At 38.3% G+C, this 27,370-nt stretch overlaps 1 protein-coding gene across 2 annotated transcripts; it reads right to left on the reverse strand.

Annotated features, from left to right (window-relative positions):
- Nucleotides 1–27,360, reverse strand: stx18 (syntaxin 18). Of its 2 annotated transcripts, none has more exons than XM_058631130.1 (11): nt 26,962–27,360; nt 10,386–10,453; nt 8,541–8,656; nt 7,319–7,393; nt 7,076–7,142; nt 6,021–6,112; nt 2,755–2,849; nt 2,537–2,595; nt 937–1,006; nt 762–842; nt 1–678 (listed from the first exon to the last, which is right to left on the reverse strand). In XM_058631130.1, exons 1-11 carry the CDS (start codon nt 27,112–27,114, stop codon nt 583–585), a joined length of 972 nt encoding a protein of 323 aa, XP_058487113.1. In that variant the 5' UTR covers nt 27,115–27,360; the 3' UTR covers nt 1–582. The 2 variants fall into 2 exon arrangements, with proteins under 2 accessions (XP_058487113.1, XP_058487112.1); XM_058631129.1 differs by having other exon boundaries at nt 7,319–7,396; nt 26,962–27,358.
- Nucleotides 27,361–27,370: the final 10 nt, after the last annotated feature.

Below are 27,370 nucleotides of genomic sequence, written 5' to 3' on the forward strand. Positions count from 1 at the left end.
TTAGGATATTACTTCTTGTTTTACTAGAATGTGAGTGGTGTCAGTACAGTTGTGTTGTGACAGATTAAAAAAAAAAAAAAAAGAGGCCTGGATAACAAAACATTATTCAGTGGTTTGACAGCGAGGTTTAAGTTGAATGACTACAAACAGAAGATGAACATTCACACAGAATCCTGCAGTAAATCTGGCTCCAAACGAGGTCAACAGAAAGCAAAAGCTGTGTTTTTCAGTCATTATCAACCATGATCATTCCTCTTGAGAAAAAGACAGACATTCACACTAATAATGGAAAAGTGGATACAGTGCTCCCTATGCAGCTCGCCTTCAAACAAGTGCTTCTCAGCAAACTGCAGCTTCACTAAAAGCACTGGACAAAGACAAAGTGATGCTTCAGCTCGGGGAATAACAAACAGCCACGTCTACCGGAATCCAGAACTTCTCTGAAGAACAACTGTGTTCATCACGATACAAACTGAACATTGAGTCTCAGCGCTGTCATCACTCGTTACTGTTTTCTCCAGTTATGTGGCAGAGCCAGAGCAGTTTGCGGTCACGTACACAGAGTGCGTGCTGGCAGCTGTGTTAGCTGTCGTACCAGTCCAGGAAGAGCAGAGAGAAAGAGCACATGACGAGGAAGAAGAGGATCCACACCCGGAAGCCAGCGTTGTTTTTTATTGCCTTGAAACAGAAGGGAACGACAAAGAAAACAGATTAGATTATTTTTATAATCCACTACAGATGATAAAGTGATCTAGTGTTACCTCTCGTATATCTTCGTTGCCTTCTTTCACGTTCTCCGTGGCCCCCACGACCAGTTGATGAATATTGTCTATCTCTGATTCCTGTCAAGGAAATTGAGAAAGACAAAACTTGTCATCAAAACACTGTGCATAATATAAGTAACTGAGTGAGTGAGAGGAAAGGAACTCAGCTCACCTGTTGCAGGACTTTCTCAGCGAAGATCTCCTGAAGTCGAGAGATCTCCACCACCTTCCCCTCGATTTGCCTGACGGGCACAAAGAGGAAGCAGGAAACAGTGTGAATATCATATTTAACCTTGTCCAGGTGGCGTCAGTGTTATGGATGTTAGGAACAAACGTCAGGGATTTTTGTTCTAGCAGCAGTGATGATAATTGAATCTGTCCTTGGGTTGATGAAATCCCGTCTGGTCAAATAAGTGTGGTGATGCTCACCTGGTATTTCATGTCATTTAGAGGGAGGGGAAGTCATGTGATGTTACATCTATGTCTGACTGCAGTATCCAGCAGTTAGTTTAATATTAAGTCCATTTCCACGCACAGTTCAACAGAAAAATAACACAATGAGCACCGCAGCTAACAATTATTTTCATAACCTGTGGATTATTTTTGTTGCACAACTTCCATACTGCACAGATTTTTGTTTACATTTATTTTCATATACCTAGTATTCTTTTTGAAATCATTTGTAAAAAAAAAAAATGATTTTGTTCTAATATAAATGTGTTTTTTGCTCCTGTTTTGCACCAATGACCAGAACAAAGTACTCTTCCCAAACCTTGAATTCATTCAATTTGAATGATTTCTTTGTTACATGGAGCAAAGTAACCAGAAAATATTCATATTTAAGAAGCTGAGAAAATGAGACCTTGTGTTAGTTGTAAAACACTCAAACTGATTGAACAAATATGATTAATGCAAAATAGATAGGATTCATTTAGCAATCAATGAATCACTGCAGGCCTAAACACTATCATCACTTTTATTTCTAATGTCACATAAATGCACTGATTTCAGAATACTGAAACAGAGTGACCTCTCCTGGTAATATTCATGATGTATATGCAGGGATGGGAATAACGGCGTTAGAAATAAATGGCGTTACTTTTTTCAGTAACGAGTAATCTAATAAATTACTGTTTCAATCATGATGACGTTGTTACTGTTACTGAAACGCAGTGTGTTACATTATTATCTCATTGAGGCTGTTTTCAACTAAATCTCTAAAACAAGAGGCAAAGTTTTTTTGTTTTTTTTTACTCTTCTTTCTCATGAGACAACCACAAAACCGCCTAATGCTTTAGGATTAACCGAGCCCGGTTAATCCTAAAGCAGCCTTCTTCAACTGGAAGTATAGCCATTACTTTTTTCCGTAAATGAAATGAAAGGAAAAAATTTATACATTAAAGTCACATTATGCCCTGGACAAAAGTGCTTCTCCATGTTAGACTCACTTCATCCCACAGCAACATTAAACTAACACTGTTTCTGTTAGTAATTTATTACATTAATTGTACATTTCATTATAATATTCAGATTTATCATAAATAATTGAACATGCATATGAAATGTAAGTTCTGTTAGAGAGGCGGTGGAGGCGGGCTCCAAATTCTTTGAGCAAATAAAATGTACTTAAAAGTAACGCATTAGTTACTTTCCCTAGTAACTAGTTACTTTTATTATTTGTAACTCAGTAACAGTACTTTTTGGGAGAAGTAACTAGTAACTGTAACTAAATACACTGTGTATATGACACACTTATTAAAAAGGAGACTCACCTCACTTCATCCACCAGGTTGTTCATCTCACTCACGAGCCTCTGGTTCTCCTGCTCAAACTGGACACACACACACTTTGTGTCATTTGTGTAATGACAAATAAATGAAAAGATATTTGGACCTCTATTCAAATCATTCTACTGAACACACGAATCATACACATCACCATATACGGTACAACATGAATCATAAATGATGACGCCCGAGGCGCTGAGTACCATCTGGATCTCCTCAGGAGAGAGCTCGTCTTCCACTCTGACCTCCTCCCACAGGTGTTCCACAGTGTTGTCCAGAACCTCAGACACACTCTTCTCTGAAGGACGACAAACAGAGTGAAAATCACAACATGTCCGAGGCCATTCTCTGCATTCACTGGTTGCTAATTCTCTCTGTATTTCCTTGTAGTTATCTTCATTGTCTAGTGCCTTGGTTCTCAAACTGTGGTACGTGCCCCACAAACTACTATACTTATATACCAGGGTATGTGATCACATTGAATTTTGACAGGAACAAAGTAATAATACTACATTAAGTAATAATAATTAGTCACCTATCTGTGATGTGAATGATGGTAAATGGTATAAATGATGAAAAATGGTTTCTCTGGTTTCTTTGATGTAGAAGAGTAGGGAAATATTTGAATTTAAGAAGCTTAACAAATCTGATTCAAAATAATAAAGTAATATAATGATAACATAATAAAAAACAACAACAAACAAACTAGTTATTGGGCTGTGATGTTGATCATTTGAGTTCATTTGTCGAAGCAACATTTGCATCCAACTACAGACTAAAATACAATGCAGTGAGTTTGCTAAACTATTGTCTATTTGATGCATTGATTTTGATTGTGTTGTTTTAGTGGGTGACTTTAACATTCATGCTGATAATTGCAAAGATGGAAGTGCTAAAGAACTTTTTATGATATTTTATGATTTAATGGATAACTTTGGGTTTTCTCAACATGTAACAGTTTCAACACATAACACGGGACATTATACTAGATCTAATTATTTCCAAAGGTCTTAATATCTATGAGGTTGTGGGGACTGATGTCGCACTCTCTGATCATTGCTGCGTTTCATTTAAAATGACCACCCCTGCTAATCCTATCAAAGGCGAAGGACGTTACATTCATGATAACACCTGTGCATTATTCACGCAGGCTTTTGCAGCATCACCAAACCCTGCGCTCAGCTCTTGTTGATGACCTTGTGAATAGTTTTAGTACCAAAGTTACGACTGTAGTTGATTCCATCGACGAAATCAGGACCAAAGTTTCATCAGGAAGGAAAAAGTCACCTTGGAGAAATGCCACACTGATAAAGCTCAAAAGAGTCTGGAGCCAAAGTAGAACGCAGGTGGCAAAAAAACTAACTCCAGGTTTACTATGACATCTATAACGAGAGCCTCCAAATCTATAACCACGAATTGATCACTCTTCTCAGAGATTATTAATAGAAACAGTAAGAATGCCTGAATATTGTTCTCTGAACCCAGAAGCTCCAGTCCCAGCTGAACTGCTGTCCAAAAAGTCAACGACTTTGCAGCCTTTATCATCAGATAAAATACAGATAAAACAAACAATCTGCAGTGCCGGCTCAAGCAAAATCATGATGTCACGTTTGCCTTCTTGTTCTCCAGCTAATCTGGCACAACAGAAACTGTTAAACAGTTAAAAGCCACAAAATGCTGCCTTGATATTCTGCCAACAAATTTCTTTAAAACTATTTTTAACTGCACAGCTTCAGATGTTTTGCAGAGAGTAAACACTTCTCTTCAGTCAGGGCAGTTTCCCCAGGCTATGAAAACTGCAATAATTAAACTTCTAAAAAAGAAAATCTAATCTGGATGTAACTATAGGCCCATATCCAACAGATCAATCAGCGTTGTTTATCAACAAATTCATGCCTTTTTGGTGCAAATCAATCTCTTCACTGACTTTCAGGCTGGATTGGGAGCACACCACAGCACTGAGACCACACTTATTTAAGTCTTAAATGACATACATCTGAATTATGATGCATCTCAAACCACTGTCCTGTTATTATTGGACCTTAGTGTCGCATTTGACATAGTTGTTTACAACATACTGATTGACAGACTGGAAAAAGGGGTGGGACTTACTGGTGCTGTGCTAAACTGGTTCATCATACTTACAAGATAGGGAATACTTTGTCTCAGTTGGTAATGATGACTCTGACATGTGGGGTTCCTCAAGGGTCCATTCTCGGGCCACTTCTATTCAACATCTACACGCTGCCTCTAGCTCTATCTCTTATCACACCTATGCAGATGACACCCAACTTTATATTCCAGTGTCATCACATGACTAGAGTACCTTACTCTCACTGAGTAAGTGAATCCATCAAATCTGTGAGCCGACGTGCCAGAACTTTCTCCAGCTCAATGCAGACAAGACTAAAGTGACTGTTTTTGGCCTCAAAAATGAAAGGTCAAAGGTCAGTGCTCTCCTTGACACCATGTCATTGAAAGCTACAAATCAAGGCATATATCTTGGTGTAATTATTGAGTCAGACCTGAATTTTAACAACCACCTAAAAGCTATCATTAAGTCTGGCTATTACCACCTGAAGAACATTGCAAAGATCAAGGGTTTTCTGTCCAAACAAGACACAGAAACTTGTTCATGCTTTCATTTTCAGCAGACTAGATTATTGCAATGGTGTCTTTAAGGGTCTTAACAATAATCAATCAGGCAGCTGCAGCTGGTCCAGAAGGCTGCTGCCAGAGTCCTGACTAATACCAGGAAATTGGACCACATCACACCACTCCTCAGATCACAACACTGGCTTCCCGTGAGTCAAAGGATAGATTTCAAATTCAAAAGCACTGAATGGTCTTGGACCAAAATATATCCCAGACTTATTAGTTCCCTATGAAGCATCCAGAGCTCTAAGATCATCAGGAACAGGTTTACTGTGTGTTTCCCAGATGTAGAACCAAAGAAAGTGAAGCAGCATTCAGTTCTTCTGCTCCTCCCCTGTGGAACACCTGAGGTCTGCTCATTTAAATCAGGCCTGAAAACATTATTATTTACTATATATAATATATATTATTTAATTTTTCTTAAATTCTTAAATAATCATCTTAATTATCAATTAATTCTTGTCTTTTATATGCACTTTGTATTGGTAAATCACACCTTTATCTCTCATGATTTGAATGACTATTTTAATTTTAATGTTGATTTAAATATCTTAGTTTTAGTCTTGGATTTTCTATATTTCTATGCCCATGTAAAGCACTTTGAGTTGCCCTGTGTATGAATAGTGGATTGCATACATGAAGACAGCTCATGATAATGTGTACAATAGTACTCACCTGCATAAATTAAAATTGAGTGATATGTTTGCTGATTGTATGACACGGATCTGTTGTGTACTCCTACTCTGTTAGTCTATATATGTGCTTTAAGTGTTTGTGTGTGTGTGTGTGTGTTGGTCATTCCATCTAACCTTACCAGAACCTTCCTCCTTGACAGTTTTCCCCTCCACAGGCTCCACCTCTCGTGGTTTCTCCACCCGACTGTGGTGTTCTGGTGCCAGTCTGGATCTAAAACCATGTGAATCAATTACGGTATCAGTCCGACACGGTCACTTTACATCTGTGAAACTATGAAGCTGTTAACACATTTGTAGCAGCCATTACTATGTAACAATAGCTATGTTTACATGTGCCAAATTTCTTCATTTCAATTGGATTTTACAATTGTGTGCACATGCATTAACTGCTCAGTCAGACTATTTTGACGTCCGGAAGCAGAAGCAGGTTCACTTCTGCTTCAGTAGTAAACAAGCGCTGCATGTCCCTCTCTCTCTCTCTCCCCCATTTTTCCTTTCACCCCAACTGGCCAAGGTCGACGCTGCACATCTCTGAGTCTGGTTCTGTCACAGATTCCTGTTAAAAGGGAGTTTGTTTCTCTCCACTGATGCCTAGTGTTTGCTCATTGTGTGAACTATTGGGTTTCTCTTCTCTCTAAAATATTGTAACTACTACTTAATATATACAGTGCCTTGAGATCATGTATCTTGTGATTTGGCGCTATAAATACAATTTAATTGTTTTGGAATGGAAAACAGCAGTAACTAAATGGAAATATGTCACATTTACATAAATAAGAAACATGTTAGCACCAGGAAGTCATGATCAAATCAACTTTTGATATGAACTCTGCTGTGAATGACGATCGGCATATACCAGTCCTCTCATTGTGCATTACATTTCTTACCGAATGGGCGGTATGGAATCAGGGTTTTTGGATATACATGTTTCCATGACATATTTTTATTCTGATCAGGGTTTTACTCCGATTACTTGCGTCCATGTAAACAATGCTAGTGACTCTGCTCCAATAAAGCGGTGTTCCAAAAAATGATTCAGCTAAAACACCATTGCTGATTTCTTCCCCATATCTGATCCAGTGATTTTGAGTATAGTTTTGGCTCGTCCCTAGAATCAATTTTAGAAATTGTGTGAATGAGGTTTGCGTTGAGTTGAGTATTGCTGAACACTCACAGTCTCTTCTTGTCCACCATTCTCTTGACTCTAATTGCTCTCTGTTCAGAATACAGCTTGCACACTCCTTTAAGACAGAAGAAATACATACATACAGCTAATTCATCAATTTCTTAAATAGTAGATGTCTTTAAGAAAGAGATAATGAACTGCAAATCGTCATACACTTGTATACCAAAGCCTCTGTGGACTGTTTGGTACAAGACAAGTTTCATCAAAGCTGAATGAGCTGCATAAACTCACCTCTCAGATACTTTTCAATGAGGTCCAGCACTGCTCCTCTGTGCTCCTTTAGTTGGGTTGATGTTATCTTCTTCTCTGCTGCATCAACAATAACAAAATCAGTTCAAATACATTTGTATATGTATAATATTCCTTTTAGAGGGTAACTAAACCCCATCTTCTGAGGATAACATTTTGAAAAATGCCAGTAAGTGGGCTGAGAGCTGTATAAGGTGCTCAGTGAAAGGAGTGTATTAATCGCTCAGACCACACTTCAAGCAGTGGAGAGAGAAAATTTGGGACAACAACCCTTGCACTGGTTGGAAAGGAGGGTGACAAAAGAATGCATTAGCAGTGGCATTAGCATGGACAAAGAAAGCAGAATTTGTGTATAATGTAGAATTTCAATACTTTGCACTAGTGCTGTAGTACTCGAGAACGGTCTTGGTCGAGACCAGTCTCGAGACCACTTTTTGAATCGTCTGCATTTTTACTCGGTCTTGTCTCGGTCTCGGACAAAGCGGACCCAGATTTTATTTCAAGACCGGTCAAGACCACAACTGTGGGGATATCAATAAATTGCCTGTGCATTTTTGGATTAACTTGTTAACATCATTACTGTGATTTTGCGTAAATCGTATTGCTTCGGGTACAACCAATAACTTGACTCATTTGAAATTTCACCCTTCCCGCCCCCTTTCACACGCCCCCACAAAAGTGCAAGCGACGCTAACAATCTTGGTCTTGTCTCGGTCTCGACCCCTCAAAGTCTTGATCTTGTCTTGGTCTCCATACACTGTGGTCTTGGTCTCGACTTGGTCTCGGTTTAGGTGGTCTTGTCTACAACACTACTTTGCACTAAAAGTGTGAAGATCTGCACCTGGATAAGCAAAAGCATTAATAGATATCCTTATACACTGGTTTACACCAGAAGAAAAGGGAGTTGAGTTACACTTTACAATAAAATGTGTTGTTTATTGTACAATATACCCTTGCCTTGCTTTACAGAGTCTGTCATTTTGATGTTTCTTAAGCAGCCCCAACAGACAAACAGCCAGTGTGTGAGTTTTGTATTTTTAATCAGAAGCTTAATATACAAACTAATAAAATCAACATCCTTCTTGGTACGCCACCATAGTTTCTTGATGTGCTTGAAGTAGGGAATGGTGAGTAAATCAGTCTTCTGTTTGCAGTCTCACCATTAGATGTCACTAACTCAAACAACAACAATACGATGTCCCACCTTCATTGCGTAGCTGCTTGATGGCTTCAGAACAGGTCCTCATGAAGATCTGAGCGTCCTGGTCGATCTGATCTCGCTCATTGTCCGTCATACGAGTAAGATCTGACAAAATTAGACTGCAAGAGCACATGAGATCAATGACACTCAGAGTTTAAACTCTCCAAACACCAAAATACTGACACATGCCCATCTGCTTTCCCCAATTCTGAATCAGGGTCATGCGGGAAGAGACCTGATGGCAGAGAAATTCACCCATCTATTTGACATTATCCTCTGTGAGGTTTTTACTTTAATTAGCCATTCTTGGCCTGAACCAGCTACACAAATACACTAATAATCCACAGTCTGCAATTATTGGTCTGGCAAAGGCAATGGAGACGAGCTGTGACGAGGCTAAATGTAGAGGAGGCCAGTGCTGGCATCTTGACGTACTTTCCCACCAGTTAATGCTGATGAACTCCACACCCATCAACATATCTAATGTTTAGTTCACGCGTTCTTGCCTTTATCAACAAACCTAAGAAAACATAGGCTACTCCACAAAATCACACCTACAAAACAGAGGGGGCCTTGAAGGGAGGAAAGCCTGGATTAGTCCCAGGGCGTGATTTGTTCTCCACTTGGTTGCAGCTCAATTATTCCAGACAATTAAACTGGAGCCTGCCGCTACAGACCACCCTACTCGCTGCTGACCTCCTGCCAGCAGCAAGCCCCTGCAGCAAACACACACACACATAGACAGAAATATTTGAAAGTCCTATTAAATAAAACCAGACTTCTGACCCCTTCAATTTTTGTCAGAATGAAAAGCTACATTCAGATTACCAGGCTGAAGTGACGTCAGGTAAGGTGACTCAGTTCAAATTTTGTGTGGACACACATGCAACTGCCAATTCCGACTTTCCACTTCAGTATGTGGTCCTATATCAGATATATGTATATTATATATGTGGCCACGGGTGCATGGCAAAATCAAACAATCTTACCCACAAATTCACTGCGATAACTTATTTTTCTGAATTTCCTAGCCTGGGTGAACACATCTGAATATGGCAGGGATTTGATTTTGCTCTTCAAACACATCTGGCTAAGTTTTGGCCAAGTACAAAATCTCAGAAAAAAAGGAAACAATTTCCCCCTGGCGGGCTTAACACAATGAGAACAGAGCCAACGGCAAGAAGCTTCTGTATACATCCAACATGATAGCCACTGAAGAGCAGCTGTCTTTCAAGTTGGCTGTTGCTTCCACTTTAAGCAACTTGCTCAATGGAACTCCACCGTGCAAAAGTCGCCATTACTAGACAGCCATCGCTGCTAGAAAACGACAACAAGCATGTTTGTTGTTATGTTTTTCGTCGCTCTGCATACATCATCCAAATCATTGATCCAATTGGTCGTAGGTCTATCTAATTGCGTACAGAGGCATTTTGATCTATGTCTGTTGGTCAAACCTCTTGAAAGTGGGAGGTGACTATACCCTTTCCAGACATGAATTTCCCCAATGGGGATTCAATAAAGGTACATTCTATCTTATCTTTCTTACATATCTTCAATATTGAGTGGTCCCATAAATATTACGTTTTCTGTTGTTGTTGATGTCGCATGCAAAAAGGAATTAGTTCTGAGAGATCAGTCACGTTCAGATGCAACACTCATGTATTTAAGAATAAACTGTCAAATCTGATCTGTAATGACTCAGATTTGAATCTGATTCGAACAATGGGGCTGCTAATCTGAACGTAGGAGCCATAATGTCCGCCCCCTGCCTTTAGCCTTGGTAGGTTTCCCCTGCTGCTGTTGTTGATTGCGGTGAATGAGTGTGATGTGGTTTTGGGAGAAGCTTACCTTCCGGCGCTCACATAATCCTTCCTGTGTTGTAGCAGAAAGTCTTTGAGCTTTGTAATATTCGAGATCTGCCAAGATAAAGAGAGAAAAAGCTTTAGTTAACTTCATTAACTTCTTGTCAATGAGTCTCTTTAAATGTAATGCCTCACTTACACCTCCACATGTAAACCATGTCAACACAGCTCAAGAGAGTTTTTAGACATGTACCAGGAAACCATTTTCTCTAAACTACATTTAGAGAGAGCCAGAGTAAATGTATCATTTTGTATTTATTGGAAGTGACAGACGACCACTGTTGAAGTCTGCAAAGTCTCAATATTTGCTTTTGACAGTTCATCAAGTCTGTGACATACAAAAATTAAACCTGCCATTTCCTCCACAAACAGCTCTCATAAACAAAAGTGCACACAGAGAAGTGACACAGCGATCTCTAATAAGTTCTAAATTCACGATCGGCTACTATTTATCGCTGAGTGTGTGCACAGGAAAACCAGAGGAAATTTGGTTCAATCCAATATTTGCTCCTGTAATTCGGTCAAATATTAAAAAAAGAACAAATTGCTTCCCTGTCCACAGAGCTCCGCTGGCAGAGCACAAGGTGCAAATATTCACACAACACGCTCTGTGAGATGCACAAGAAGACAGAACTGAGACAAGCCCGGGACTGAAAAGTGACACAATGAGTTTGATTGTGACAAGCAACCCAAGAGCGTGGGAGATTATTTTCATAGCATAATAACGCTGTCTTCGGCCTTCAGCCTTTTCACTCTAACAACCTCAATTATCAAATTGCCTTGGCTGTAAGGAGCAACCTGGCACCAGCCGTCTAATAATGTCTCTAAACATTCACTCCCAGCGTCACGGTGACCTGAAGCAGTGGTCTATTCGAGCTGACGTTTGAAAAATTACAATTTCTTCAACACAGAACCAAAGGTGTCAAGATAAACAGAGCCGAGTAATTTGTTAGAAACCAAGCTCTCCTTCTCTGGTTTAGACAGTAGCTCAGTGACGCAGGACAGCGCTGTGGGGGACATGCTAACTTGCGCAAGCCGACCCTTAATTATTAGAGGTCAAGAGTTAATTGTTGTTCAGAGCAGTTGAGATGGGTTGGGTTCAGAGGAGAAGAGAACCTTTCTTATGGTTCAAATACTTTCAAAACATTGTACCTTATGTTGTGTCGCAGTGAATGAGAGCAACTATGACGCAAGCTCATGGGAGACTTTCCAAACGTACTACAGCTGATGAATAAATAATATTTTTTTTTATTATTATTGTTGTTTGCTTGATTGTCTTAGATTGGACAGAATGGGTTATTCAGCAGCCTGAAATGATGATGATGACAAATATTGCATTATACATTATTATAAAGTTATTGCTGGAACATCTAAATGTGGTTATTGATTATCAGTTAGATAGCTGACCGAAAGTTAATATGATATTATTTTTATGAGTGAATAATACCTGGATTATTTTCAGACAATTTGGTTAATAAAAACCAAAAATATCAATCAATTCTATCAATTCATAAGTTTGACTATTTTTTATTTTTTTTTAAACAATTAAAACTACTTTTTTTGTTTTTGCATCATATAACAAATAAATCATTAACGCTGAATAATTTTGGTTTTAAGATTAATTTCATGGTTTGGGAAACACTGATCAACACTTTGATATTTTCTGACAGTGCATGGACCAATCTGGATTAATCGAAAATAATCTGTAGTTGCAACCCTAATGCAAGATTGTAGCCAAACAATGGTTTATTTACATGTTTTGTCCCTATAAAATCAATTTAATCTCATGTAAAATCAGTTATAACTGATAGTTTTTTTTTGTGAAAGTGGAAACATTTTACAAGGCATGGGACATAAGAATACATAATATTGACATAATATATTCATCCAAAAATAAAAACAAAAGTGTAAAAAAGTGCAGTATTATAAAATATCAAACTATACACTATAAAATGTTCAGCATTTACCTGAATGACTATATCAGTGCCACTACACCTTTTTGACCAGCAGGCAGGGCTAAATACACAGAATTAGAGACTCAGTCAGTGGTGGAGGGGCTGGAGAGCATCAGGACTGCTGCTCTGAGGGTTGAGCTGTCTCCTGAGTGTATACATTGGGGCTCAGATTCCCAGCACAACCTCAAGGGTTTGCAGGGGGTCAGAGGGATCAATTGCTCTTGTAACTTAAGACCCTAAAGAGCAAGTAATTCCTCAACAATGAGGAAGAGGGTGGCCTTGTGCAGCCCGCTCACCCTACCAGTGTATGGTGTATATAGGTGTGTGTGTGTGTGTGAGAGAGAGAGAGGGAGAGAGGCAGGGCTCTTGTAGCGAAGGCAGGAGGAGACAGTCTGCCGGGCTACATCTAATCTCGTCATCATCAAAGACCCCCACTTTACCTCCTCACTTTCTCCTTCCCCCTGCTTCCCTCCAGCCCCGACTGAGCCCAAACAAACCATCAGGGGGGATTATTATGAGGAAGAAAAGAGAAAGGGCTTAGCTAGCAGATTTCTTTAAGAGCTTGGATGACTCTTTGTTTTGTTAAATCCAGGTAACTGACAGAACTCAATGATGGCTGCCCTGCTTTAGTTTTAAGTCCCTGCATGTCCTGACCGAGGGCTATCCATACTGACGCCATGCTATGTTGTGTTTAGGTATGTAGGCCTGATACATAAAGGATGTTTCAGTGGAGAAGACAGAGCCACATGTTGAGTTTATTATCATGTTTATGTCTAACTCTCTAATGGGCTCAGTTTTGTCTTCTTGTGTCTATTTGCAGTTAGAAGGCTTTACTCAGATCTATAAACAAAAAACATCATCAAACAAAGCCTTTAAGTTTATTCATGAACAGAATCTTTGACTTTTTTTGATATGTGCAAAGTTTCATTCATGCATTTCTGAATTTTCACTTAAATTTATAGCTATGGCCATCAGCTCTTGTATGCATATCTTGGTGTTACATTTTAATTGATGCAAAAGGTAAACTTATAAGAGAGATTGACATTTTATATCAATTTGATTCAATTGAGACTTTATTATGAACTTGTAGTCCATTATTTTGACAATCTAGAAGAAGACAACAATCAGACTTTTGTGTCATACTCATCTCAAATCAAATAAAAGTCATTGCTCTCAATTAAAATCAGTTTCCATTTCCACGTGGGTCCATGCAGACCTAACCACCAGTTTGATAACACATGGATGCACAACACTTTCCAGTCAAGTTGGTGGCACGATCTTGTAAAGAAGATGGTAACCATTGAGCCTTCCTTAAGATTATATAAGGAAGTTCATCAGTACCCACATATGTACAACTCATTGCGCATAGAATTCAAGGAAACACAAACAAGGGCGATTTCCTGAAGAAATTGCCACTACTGTAATGGAACATGAGAGTGAGTGTGGACTGACACGGACCCTCATTTGAGTATGAATGGAAATGTAGCCTTGTGTGCGCGCATACGGAAATCCAAAATGGCTCTCTGTGGACACAGAACATGGCAAGCATGAGCCAGTCCTAAATGTCCTGCTGCTGAAGCTCAGAGAGATGAATGGTGTTGTGACATCACCACTGAGGCCCTATCCACGCGGACATGGAACAAAGCGTAAACAATCTTTTCTTTTTCCATAAACACAGCAGAATTTCAAGAAAGGTCTTCATCCACACAAAACCCCACAAAACTACTACAAACGTTGTAGTACATATGCCAGGCCTGTACGTGGCACTGCACAGACCACCGTACAAAAGTGAATAAGACGACGTTGATCATGCCCTTACGGCATGCTCAACATTCTCTAGCAGCGATGTTTACAAACCTTTTGAAATAAAACTTTACTCAAGTAATGTACAATGTACACAATGACAGTGACAGAGACAGAGTGAATAAAGCCAGACTACGGAAAAAGATTAACCAACCAATCTCCAATCACAAGGCGACAATGAAGAAAAGATGAGCAACCTCAAGACAGAGGGCGGATTATGACATCATTGCTTTACCAAAGTAACGTATTGGTTGAAAATGCAAGGGTTGCACTTTGAGATTTTTTTTGAGACTCGTTTTCAAAAAAAATTGTGTGTCAGTGCTCCCAAAACACTGTGAATGAAACGGCGGTATGATAAAAAAAAAAAAACCTTAGTGGAGTCACCTAGACTAGTATTTCACTGGAAACCATGTTGCTACATTTTGAAGCAATCACATCACATTTCAGCATTCACTTTCATGTGAAACACATGTTGGCTGGGGGTTGTCACGTTTGATAAAATAGCCTGGACACCACAGTGGAACGAAAATGAAATGATAAAATGAATAGTCACAAAAGCAAGGTGGCCTATGTGAGGAACGAGGCAGGATCAGATACTGTAGGTTTAGAAAAGAAAAAACCTGCATCACAGGTAAACTGCTATTAACAATTACAGTTTTGTAAATGTAAATTAAACTTCAGTAATAGTTTCCTTTTGTTAAATAGAAGGAGCAGAATCTACAGCTATCTTCCAGTTGTGTTAGTGTCATTCTTAAAGGAACATACTTGTACTGTTTTGTATATCTGCATAATTGGAACACGTTTTACAGTCAAGCTTTTGTTCACGTTAGGTCCCTTACTCTTGGAAAGTATTCAGGTGTCTGGATGTTGGCTGGATCGCCACCACAGCACCATAACCTACATTCCAATACATATCAAGCATAATTTATTTTTCTTAAGTGTGAAATCCAAAGTTACACCTTAATGTGGGAAGGTTTTTCCAAAAAGCTTCACCAGTGTGTCATCACACACCTTTTTTTTTTTTTAATGCTTTCTTCCTGGTCATTTAACCTGTGTGGATACTCAGTATTGTTTTTAGATTTTATTCAGTATAGTCAAGATTTAAAAATCAATAAATGTAAGATATACCTAATATCCTTACAAGTGAGTATCAACTGCTATTATTAATTAAAAAAGTTAAAAAATAAGGCACTTGAATTGGATTAAATCTAAATTTAACAGATTTGATAGATAAGATAGAATAGAGATTTTCTTACAGTTACTATACATTCAATTGTTGTCTTAATTGTTGTATGACTGTGTATTGCACTTGAGGAGTGAAATTAATCCATTATTACTCATTTACTAAACTAATCATCAACTAACTTCATAATCAACTAATTGAAACAAGGAAAAAATGTTGGTACGTGGACAAAATAAGACATTTGAGAACATCATCATTTTGAGGACATTTTATGGACCAAACAATTGAAATAATTGACAGATGAGTCAATTGCAAAAATAATTGTTAGTTGCAGCCATATTGTATTGCACTAGTTCGTCATGTGTGTAAACATGTTGTTAAGATTTGATTATTTTGAAACCAAACGAGCGAATGAGAACTTTCCAAATTTGTAAGGGGAAATGTTATAAGCAACTAGTTTCTTTCTCTTGAAAGCAAATTTCTAATTTATTGTTAAGACAGCAAATCCTCATGTAAACGGAATTACGTGAGGACTGAAACCAGAATCACGGAACATGGAAAAATGAGTCACATAAGCGTAGACAACAGCATGATTAAGATGAAAAAAACGCATGTAGAGAATTTGAAAAATGAACAAAGCAACAATAATCACAGTTTGTACATGTGGAAACAACAGAGTCTGTACAATATTGCAGTCCTTGTTTAAAACAAGGGAATTAATCTCTGGACAGTTTTCACCTCCGAGGCAACAATCAAACTCGTTTTCTGTCGCCGTTCGCCTGGAACACTGCTTTTGATCTACTCTAGATGAATGATGAGCAATGAAGTGAGAAGCAAATACAATACAGCGCATTTGCTGTTATTAGTTAGTTATTCAAACCACAGCATCACTTGACATATTCAATATCAATGTAAAATGACAATACATATATAGTACTCTTCTAATGTCTTCTTCCAATTACATTTTTATAAGGAAAGCCACACTAGTGTCTTTTAGAAATGTCATCTGTTTTGAATGAGAACACATCTGTTGTAGTTTCATGGTTCAGCCTCTCCGTGTTTAGGAGTGTCAGGGTCAAGTATGCAGCCTGCTGTCATCTGCACTGGTAGTATTTCAGCCATTGTAAATCACAATAACTAAGATTTGTCTAACAACAGAGTCTTACAGCATTCTTTAAAAAAAAAGCCCCCACAGCTGCTTCTATCGTCTTGCTACATATTTAAATGTTTAAATTCATCTATTGTGTTCAGCATTACTTTTGTTCCGCTCAAAGAATTTCATCTGCCAAGTATCTGGCGTCCATCTCGCCATGTAGACTTTGACATACATCTGTAGATCTGCCTTTCAGCTGCTTTCTTCAACCGTTATTTTTCAATTTCATGAATTGTACAGGAAAAGCGCTGTTGCACGCAGTGAAACGAAATCAAGACTGTGCTTGGGCCCGAGAGCAGATGCCTCAAAATTCAATTAGGCTGGCTTTCGTGGGAAAACAGTGCAGAGATTAGGCAAACTGGTAAAGAGAGCATTTAGCAGCATGTTTATCTCCGGGTGATCCCCACAGATCACTCCCCCTTGGCTAAAGTGTCGACTCAATAAAGACTCGGTTTAGACAGCTGTGTGTGAGCATGTTTTTGCCCGTGTGCCAACGCAGTTTGACTTGAGACAGTAAAGAAGAAACTTTATACATTACAAAGATTATATCAAAATGTTCCTATTCAGAGCCGTTATTAAAAATAATAATAATATCATTCTATACAGTCTTCATAGTTAAAGTTGACATATAATAGTCAGGATTTAGGTAATAAATTACTACATGAATGATTGTTTTCTATTCTTTAAAACAGTGTTTCCAAAACTTTTTATACAGAGACCGATTTTTTTAAAGTGAGACTATCTGACATAGAAAAAACATATGGCATTTGGGCATAATACAACATTTGTGATTATTTTTACTACCACCTTATATTTAGAATGGATAAACCAGACATTTTCAAGAGATCTATGCTTGATACCTTAATCGAAATTCCATTGTATTCATCTCTTTTACTGAATCTTAATTAAAATGGTGAAAAAACTGCGACCCATCAGTGGGTTCTGACTCAGTATCTGGGAATGACTGTTTTAATTAAAATATTTGTTGGACCTGTGTGTACAATTATTCTGTCAATACTTATGTATAGCTAAATTGTAATGTATCACAATGTAGCTTTTCATCCCGTAACAACAAACATAGGCAAAGTAATATAAACTGACTCAAAGAAACATAAGGAATGAACAGGAAACGCATTAAAAATCTTTACCGATCTAAATTATGTAATTCTTTGACAACAAAATATTATAACATCAAAAAACCAAACCAAGATCACAAACAAATTTTAAGTGTGCCCTTAATTTTCTTGAGCAGTGCATTTCCACACACATCATTCCATAAATGCTTGAAATGAATGAATGTTATAATGTTAACCTCTTTAATGCAAAGGATCTTCAAATATCCCACAGTTAAATCTAACAGAGTCATAAACAAATATTCTACAAATCAGTCCTACGTTGGGCCTCAAATGTACCCACTAATGATTCAACATACAGTATCATAGAAAAGAAAAGAGTAAAATCCTTTACTGTCATTGACTTGTTAACAATATGACATTTCTTGGCTCTCATAAAAGAACTGTTATCATTCACTCCTTCACAAAAACACACTCACACATTGGCGTGTATATCATTGGGTTTGTGATAGACCAACTACTAACTACAGTCAATTTAAATGTGAAAGTGTAGCCATGAATTTTATGGATATTAAGGTATACATGCACTGATGGCACAACACAGAGATACTTTTTATTTAATTGTATTGTTTTATTATTACTTTGTTTTTATATGTATTGTTCTTAATCGTGTTTACCTGCTGGGTCAAATTTCCCTGCTGGACAATACAATTCTCTTCCATTCTGAGGTATGTACATTTTTGTTCAATTTCAGAATGTTTGAAATCCATTATCACAAGCAAAAATATAGTATCTTGAACTCAAACTGTTGTTTAGAGAGTCAGTGGGCATATTATTTCAGTGTGGACACTTGAGAGCAACACAAGAAAACGTTCAAGAGTCTGTCTGACCCTTTTTATTACCCAGAAGAAAACACTGCAACACAGAGCCAATTTTGAAATACCAATAGCAGAGGTATGCATGGTGGGGATGCAAATGCTATTTTTGATCCACAATTTAACAATTTTTTTTATACATTTAAACTTGAGGGGGGCAGCAGGCTACGGGAGACAGATGAGGTGATGCGGTGAAATGGAGATCACAGTTCCACCAACAGACCCCAGACCAAACCCCACCCTGCAAACACTGGCCCTCTTATTAGTCAATCAAGCCTCTTTTTTTTTGCATTGCCTTGAGAGAAGCTACATTTCCTTTCTCATGGAGCTGCCTTTTGAGTGGAAAAAGCCTCACAGGACCACTGAGTATTTGTCAACTTTGATGTTTTCTTTCTAAATTTGTGAAGCTTCAGTGGGAACTGGGAGAGTTATATATATGTAAAAGGGCACTCACATCTGTTGCGCATTAGCTGACGGCCGTCAACATTGTTACTGGGGACCTAATTTAATATTTTCTTTGTTTTGATCTTCCACCTTTAATCACTGGCTCTTGGGAAGATCGGCTTTCCCCAAGAAATTGCTCCAGAGCCAAAAGAAAATGTTATTGCAGCATGTTTATGGAATCATACATGTGAAGAGGCAAAAAAAATGTTGCCTATGTCAGGCTGTTCAGAGAGGATAGTTGAGCTGGGGGAGATGTGGGTGAAAACCGCGACATAACTGTAAGCAGCCAGGACATTCCAAACTTGCATTTTCAATTTCTGCAAAAGCTGCTTTACCGGGACGGTTTGAGATGATATCTGCAGAGAGAGGGAGACAGCGGTGGGGGGATGAGGAGAAGTAGAGGGCAGGCACCACAGGATAGGTTTTGGTTTCTTTTGAATCAGCAACAGTGCTTTTATTAAACCACCAGTTCTAATATCAATGTACCGGAATGAAACAAAAAGCTGGTTGTGCAGAGCTTGTGTAAAGCTTGGCCTCAGACTGGAGGTTGGAGACAGCAGGTAAAACTTAAATGACTCCCGTAAAGTGGTTCTTCAAGGTGCCTTTGAAGAGTTTTGTGTTCCATGATATTCATGTTAAAGCCAAGTACTTGTGGCTGTATAAGCAAAACTCATGACATATAGAGGAAAGCCTTTCGTTGCCAATGATCCATCTCCTACTGCCAACCACTGATGATGCTTTACAGTTTCCTAGTTGCCTGACCTAATTAAATGCCAACTTTGTCTTTCCTGCCAAGTTTATAAGGTCAATATCCCATGACAGGAGCTTCAGCACGACTTATTTTCACAAATATATTTATGCTTATTTGAAATTTCCAACAATTAAAGATTAGTTAAAACAGGCACTGTAATCAAAATGTTATTTGTGTAGCTGAACATCTGTCCAATATTGAAACAGCCGATTTAATTAGTTCAAGTTATTATCAGAAAAGCTTGTTGCATTTACTTTGTTGTTTTTCTTATTGCTTACTTCAGATGAGGTCTGGACTTGTTTGTTGAAATGTGCTATAGTGTCAGACATGATTTTGGATATTGTCATATCATGATATGGCATGTTTCATATCTTTGATATCTTTTTCTTGTTTAAAAGCTGTTGCATTGATAATCATCATATTTATTATATTGAATATGTGAAATACACTAAATATCATGAATGAAACATTGATTATACAAATACGTGGAATCGACAATAATATATATTAGGACTGTCAATAGATAAAAAAACAACTAATTAATCTCACATTTCGAAATTTGTTGATCTAGATTATAACTGCGATTAAAGGATTGCTTTTCTTCTAATGACGTAATTAATGAGTAATCAGAATGTGTATTTCAGACGCCATTGTTTAAATGTATCTTCCTGTTTAAACACATAACTACACAAAGAAAATCAGACCTATCAAGTGCCAACCAGGTCATTTTAAAATAAAGGCCAACACGGATGACCGCTATCCTGTATAACATCACGACAAAAAACTCCACCTGAGAATGTCCTTAGAAACTCACACATTAACATTTGTCATGATAAAGTGTGAGAGAGAGAACTAAAGCAGTCAGCCACGCAGGGTAGGTGTCCAAATGGAAGTCACTGGGCAGCTGCAAGCATATTACAGGCATCGGTGCCCAGAGTGGTTAATTTACCACTTACTTTCCACTCTTGGTGATGTTGCGCAGGTCTCAGCAGATAGTTGCGCATCTATTTTTTTAGACAGTCAAGGCAAAGGATCGCAACAGTGCACACCAGACGTAAACAAACCTGCGTTAACTGCGTTAAATAATTGTATCGCTTTAATCTTGGCTGTATAAATCGCAAAGACGAATGCATTAACTTTGGCAGCCCTAATATACATATATATATACATATATATATACATACATACATATATATATATATATATATATATATATACACACATACACATACAGTTGAGGCCAAAATTATTAGCCCCCCAGGAATTATGGAACATTTTCCTAAAATTCTTCCCAATGTTTGCAGCATTGATAAAACTTGATATAATCAAACATCACCAGTGCCATTTAGTAGCTTTTGGTAAATTTTGGATATAAAATAAATGTTTTGGCTTGCTTTATATCAAATATAGTGAAAAATGGGGTGGTCAAAAATATTAGCCCCCATATGAATTTTTATTTTCAAAACAAACCTAATTAACCAATCAGGTTTCAAACCACACCTGTGCAGTCAATTGGCTTCCTGACAACACCTGAGCATTCAATCAGCATAAAAGGAATCCAAGGAACATGGCACATGTGCACATTGAGAGGGATTACTTTTACTCATCATGCCAAAGACAAAGGAAATCAGTTTTGAGCTCACAAAGAAGATAGTGGAGGCTCAGGAGAAGGGGTATAGGTTATACTGCCATTTCCAAGCATTTCACAGTGTCTAGAACCGCTGTACGTTGCATCTTTGCCAAGTACAAGGAGTCAAATTCAGTAAGAAACAAACCTGGGCATGGTCGTAAGCGCAATATTTCAAGAACTCTGGAGAGAAAAACTCTGGAAAATCGTCAGAGATGTCAGCAAGAACCCCCGGACATCTGCCAAGATGATTGTTGCTGACCTGGCCTCTTCTGGAGTTGATGTTTCAAGGAACACAGTTGTGAGCGCTCTTCATCGAGCTGGGCTTCACGGCCATCACCCGAGAAGAACCCCTTTACTCAAAGAGCGGCACATCACAGCAAGACTGAAGTTTCCCCGTGAACATTTGAAAGGTTAAGATGAGTTTTGGAAGTCTGTGCTTTGGTCTGAGGAGACAAAATTGGAACTGTTTGGGCACATGGATGTGGCGTATGTTTGGCAAAGAAAGGGAGAGACCTTCAACCCAAAGAACACAGTTCCCACAGTTAAACATGGTGGTGGGAGCATCATGCTGTGGGGCTGTTTTGCAGCCTTGGGCACAGGGAGCCTTGTTCGGGTGCATGGCATCATGAAAAAAGAAAATTATGTTGAAATTTTGAGGAATAATATGCAGAAATCTGCTCGTAGTCTATCCATAGGTCGTCACTGGGTCTTCCAACAAGACAATGACCCGAAGCACACATTTGAAATTGGTTCAACCGTTCATTAAGGATACCAAAACCAAGGTCCTGGAGTGGCCTGCACAGAGCCCAGACCTCAATCCTATTGAGAATCTGTCTCAGGTGCTCAAGCTGAATGTCCATGCTCGGAAACCACGCAATTTGGACCAGCTGGAACAATTTGCAATGGAAGAATGGGCCAAAATCCCTCAGGAGACCTGTGCCAACCTAGTAAAGAACTACTTTAAGAGGTTGTTTTCAGTTGTGGCTCAGAAAGGGTACTCTATTGACTATTAATGGCCAGGGGGCTAATAATTTTGGACGTCTCATTTTTGCCCTTTTTTGTTTCAATTCAGTGTATCGATAAAATATTCTCATCAAACTTAGTGGACATTTTGTCTTTGTTATTTTGGAAACAAATGCAATACAAACACTTGTTGTTAATGGTAATTTCCAGAGAGAAATAAAGAGTTTTGTCTAATTTCACAAGGGGGGCTAATAATTTTGGCCTCAACTGTATATATATATATATATACACATACACATATATATATATATCTACACATACACACATATATATATATATATATATATACATACACACTGTATATATATTTAGAAAAGGCACTTTGTGTTATTGCAAGATTTTTGACCATATTTATGAGCAATTTCCTTGTTTCCAAAGAAGGTACTAGGGCATTAAGAGAAAAGCCGATGTGTCGACGCGTCAACGTCAGTGGCAAAAGTCGACAAGTCGTGTGAGGAGTCACGTGATTTTTTCCCCTCTCTGTGTTTGCACTTGGGTAAACAATGCAATCTCTCTCTGCAATCTCTCTGATTGAATTGAGAGTTGGGTACCCGGTCGGCGCGTAGTTCAGGACATCAAAAGAAGAAACTCAGCTCCTGAAAAGCAGTACTGTGTCTATAAAGAGACTGTTGATGTTCATGAAGAGCTATAATAAGTCTGACATTTTTCTTTTTTGAATTAAAAATTCAAATTCATGTTGGTTGTGGTTTATTTTCTAGCCCTTAGTGTTGCTTCATTAGAGTATTATTAGAGGAAAAAGTGATTTAATTTGGAGAAAAAGGTTGATAAACACTGCAGAAGCAGCGCTACTGAGCTACTCTGTTGACTGATGACAACAGAACGATGGTCAAAACTGAACTTCTGAAGAGTGCAGGGTAAGGTGATAAAAACGCTTTATTATTCACAAAGTAAAGTATTTTGACATCATATTCAAGGGTACAAATAAAAATAAACAAGGAGACAAATCTAAAAGAATGTCTCGCACAATATACAAACAAAATATAAATAATGAAATATATAGAGCAGTGGCAGAATCTGATTTGGCTAAGCTGGAGGAGTCTGGAAGAGGAGCACACACTCTGGATGGTGCAAAGACTTGATTAAACCATGCTTCTCCTAAAAGGAAAATGGAAAATTATAGATAAAATTAAAAAGAGAAATGGAGAAAGAATGAGAAATTAAAGCATGGTCATTAGGATTTGGTGAACAATCAAGTGTACAAGGGCAAATATTCTCACCAGTATGTTTGTGTAGTAATGTGAATTGTTCATTCATGAATTAATGAACAATTCACACTATATAATACACTGGCTGAATGTTTTAAGAAATTGTTTCTGATGATTTTTTGGATAGACGTGGAGCGGGGTGACACTCACCTCCACGTCAAGGCCCTGGTCTTTAATCTCATGTCACAGTCATGTTCCTTCTGAAAGCCACTGGTTCCATGGTTACAGATCTGGTGGCCTCTGTAGCCTAAACGTTTTTAATAAAAAAATGTTTGATAATTACTTATTACAATTATCAACATAGCAAATGTAATTTCCATTATTATTTTGCTGTTTTTTATATTTATTTTCCCCAGTTCTGTGTGGAGTATCTCCATTGTGACATCTACCATAAAGACGTAATGGCAGTATTTTTCACTGAAAACTGGTGTGTCACAACGATCATCACCTGTCTATATACAGTAGGCTATGAATAACATTAGATTTTAGCGCACTCTGAAAATGACCGTCATGTGAAAATATTGTCTGTGACATCTTGAACAAACATGAATAACATTGAAAACATTTGAATAACACTTAAATAAATCTCAAGCAAAAACAAAGTGACTTTACTTTGCTAACAGCTTACTTAGATGTAACTGTCTATCAAACATTACTTTGATACAGTAACTTTGCTGCTTTACTGCTGACAACTATATCACACTGTGAGCCGAAATAGAGTGGAATATTAGCAACAGTCTTACCTCTCAGCGACGTCTTCCTGCTTGAAATGGAGACAGCAAACCCTCTGAGTTTCCAGCTTTTCAATTTCAGTGTCTTCTCCAAACTCTGGGTGGTTGATAGCTGATAGCATTAGCCTGCAGTGTTAGCCTGCAATGCAGCCACTCTTTGCACCACTCTGAATCTCTGACTGGCAAATTACGGGAAACTTATTGCTTGTCCTTTCCTTAACTGCACATCCCGGGTACTATTTAGCACTATAGAAAAAAAACACAATTCCTCGCAGGGCAGCAAGCAAAGTTGTCGTTGTTCATCCACATGAGCCAAAAATAAATGATCTACCTTTCTCAGCCAAGTCAGCACCTACTTCAAATATTATTTCACATGTCTACTATATAGATGACCCAGTTTTAATAAACATTCATATTTCCAGCGGTGAAATATTCCTTTAAGCTTGACAGAAATATTGATTTGATTCATATAGACATATATTTCAATATCAAAAGAATCATATCCCCAACCCTAGTCCCAATTACCCAATACCTTATTTTTTGTTTCAAATAAAAATTGCCTCATTTATGCCGACTTAAAAATGTTATGTTCGAAACTGTGATTTCCTGAAAATGACTTAAAGGTGACATCGAATGCGTATCGCACATATATGTTAGTTATGGAGGTCTACTTATATATATTAACTTGTTTTCATGGTTAAAAAACCTCCCAGTCGCTGCAAACGAGCCGATCAAAATATCTCCTCACTGATGCTCTTGTCAGCCGCGCTGTTTCAGACCAAAATCGCACCCCCAGAACGTGGACTGTGTTGTGATTGGCCAGGTACCTGGAAATGACGTAATTGGTACGCCAGCTCTCAGATACACAGCTCCCCCTCTGGCACGGTGGATGCTCTGCATCTCAGCAGCTACAACAAGAGTAGTTCTTCTTCTTCTGCGGTTGAATGTACGCAACCGGATGTGCCCGGACTAGTGCCCGCACCAGGAGGCGCTACGGTGGTGAGAGGAGTGGTGAGGATTTCTGATGACATCATCAGCATAGGGAAGTGCCGATCCGCTTCGCAGAGCCCAGGAAAACAATACAACACTATTTTCTCAGCAGTGGCTGAACTGTTTGTTCTGAAACTTTAGGGTTTTATAAACGAGGTAATGACGCAGATACACACACAAATGCAGCGTTAATTGGAGCTTCCAGTCTATGTCGCCTTTAAATGGAAGGCTCTGTTGTGAACTGTTGCAAAATTTCCAGTAAAGATAAATAGACACCTAGCAAAAGGGTAGACTTGATGGACAGTGATGGTGTCACCTATCATCACCCATCATTGTTAACTGACATAACCACAGGCTCACAGACAACTAACAAAGAGGCCTGAATGTGTGACAACTCAGACTTTCTGAAGTTTACAGTGATGCCATATTGTGCATGTGAACTCAAGCACACATGCAGACAGCAGCATATAGATTTTTACTTATATTAAATGAACAAACATACTGTCAAAAAAGATTAAACTTTATTCTATTACTCAATGGGTAATCATTATTTATTATATTAAGTTTGAGTGCTACGCAAAGCTATAATGTATTATCAGATACTGGCAGTATTTAGCATAGCATAGGCTGACTGGAGGCAGAATAAGCTGCTACCTCCTTGAGTTCTATGCTGGTACCCTCTAAAACTATTATTTTTAGTGTTTATTTATTTTGTACAAAAAGTTAAATTTATATCCACATCTGTTGTGACATGTGTATGCAAAATAATACATGTATTCCACTACAGAGTAGACTAAATTACCCCTGCAGTTGGGTTCAGGGAAAGATTTATATATATCAGTATCAGTATCAGTTATCAGACCATGCACCCCTAATATTTCAGCATATCGGATATTGGCAAAAAGTCCAATATTGTGCCTCCCCACTATAAAGTTAATATTTCTACAGAGTTAAGCTGTGAAACTGTTTTCACATAAAACATCACCTAATTTATATAACATGTCTTTCATTTTAATATGTTTGAGTGCTTTGGGCAGTGCTTGCTATTGATATGCATGGTTGATTTTAGGCACAACAAGATAATGTATATCAGAACCCTGTATTTTGAAAATCAGTACATCACAAAAACGGAGCATTGTCTCGGAATATTGTGCTTTAAATATCTTTCACTCTGGTGTGTGAAGGTCAGGACATAGTGTTGTGCAAATGAAGGAAGACTTGCACAAAAAGATGAAGAATCTTTGGACACTAAACTTAAATAGGTCTGTGCAGACAGTGAGAAATGTCCAAAGCACAAAAATGCTGTGTTGCTACACAAAGTGTGTGATGCTACACAATTGCCCATCAAAATTAAGAGATGCCTTTAAATGAATTGCAAAGATTAATGCATTAACTTTGGCAGCCCTAATATACATATACATATACATATATATATATATATATAATGAATCTTTAAATGGAGTTGCTCATCTAAATTTGACTGAGGAAAGTCTGATATGGACTTTTTTCACTGTCTGAGCAGCTTCCATCTGGGCACTGTCTACCATAAATAAAGTTAGAACTTAAAATACAAGGCGCGAGTCAGATATTTGTTTATTCTCTCTATGTGAGCCCTACTTCTGTTGCATAACTGGGATTCACAGTATATTCGTTCCAGTAGTCAGCTGTCAAAGTCACAGTAGATCCTAATGCTGTTAGCTAAAGCTAGCTCTGGGAAACACTCACCACTTCCTTTGCCCTTGGAGAGAAGCCGCTCTTGGGTCTGCTCCGCTTGAAAATGTCATCTTTGGTGGAGTCGAAGCCGATTCCTATCGCCTTGTTTCTGGTTTTCACTGTCTTGACACTGGCTTTGAACAGAAGAGTTATATCCACAGCCATGTTCGCGCTGCTGCAGGCTGCAGCCCTGTAAACAAACTGACACGTCACCAAGAGACGACGTCATTTTCCTGCGACGCAGCGGAATTTTCCCTGAGCAAAGAGAGGAAATCCTTAACGTTTCACCTTAAGGGTTTATTTGGGACGTATTTGTTCCTGTGGCTTTTGTGCCTCGTATTACTTACATCCCACAAGAGTCCGATCTGGCACCAAACCACTGTTCGCCTCCATTCATTTCACAGGTATGTAAAATATGAAA

Source organism: Solea solea, chromosome 6 (genome assembly GCF_958295425.1).
Source record: "Solea solea chromosome 6, fSolSol10.1, whole genome shotgun sequence".
Classification (NCBI taxonomy): Eukaryota; Metazoa; Chordata; class Actinopteri; order Pleuronectiformes; family Soleidae; genus Solea; species Solea solea.

Bases quoted from the DNA above. Each gene is read 5' to 3' on its own strand.
- stx18 (XM_058631129.1), bottom strand. From the start codon at position 27,114: ATGGCTGTGGATATAACTCTTCTGTTCAAAGCCAGTGTCAAGACAGTG. The intron at 2,596-2,754 runs GTACTCAGCGCC...GTGTGTGTCCAG, and splicing joins CTCCTGAGGAGATCCAGATG to TTTGAGCAGGAGAACCAGAG. The intron at 843-936 runs GTGAGCTGAGTT...TTTCCTTGACAG, and splicing joins CTGAGAAAGTCCTGCAACAG to GAATCAGAGATAGACAATAT.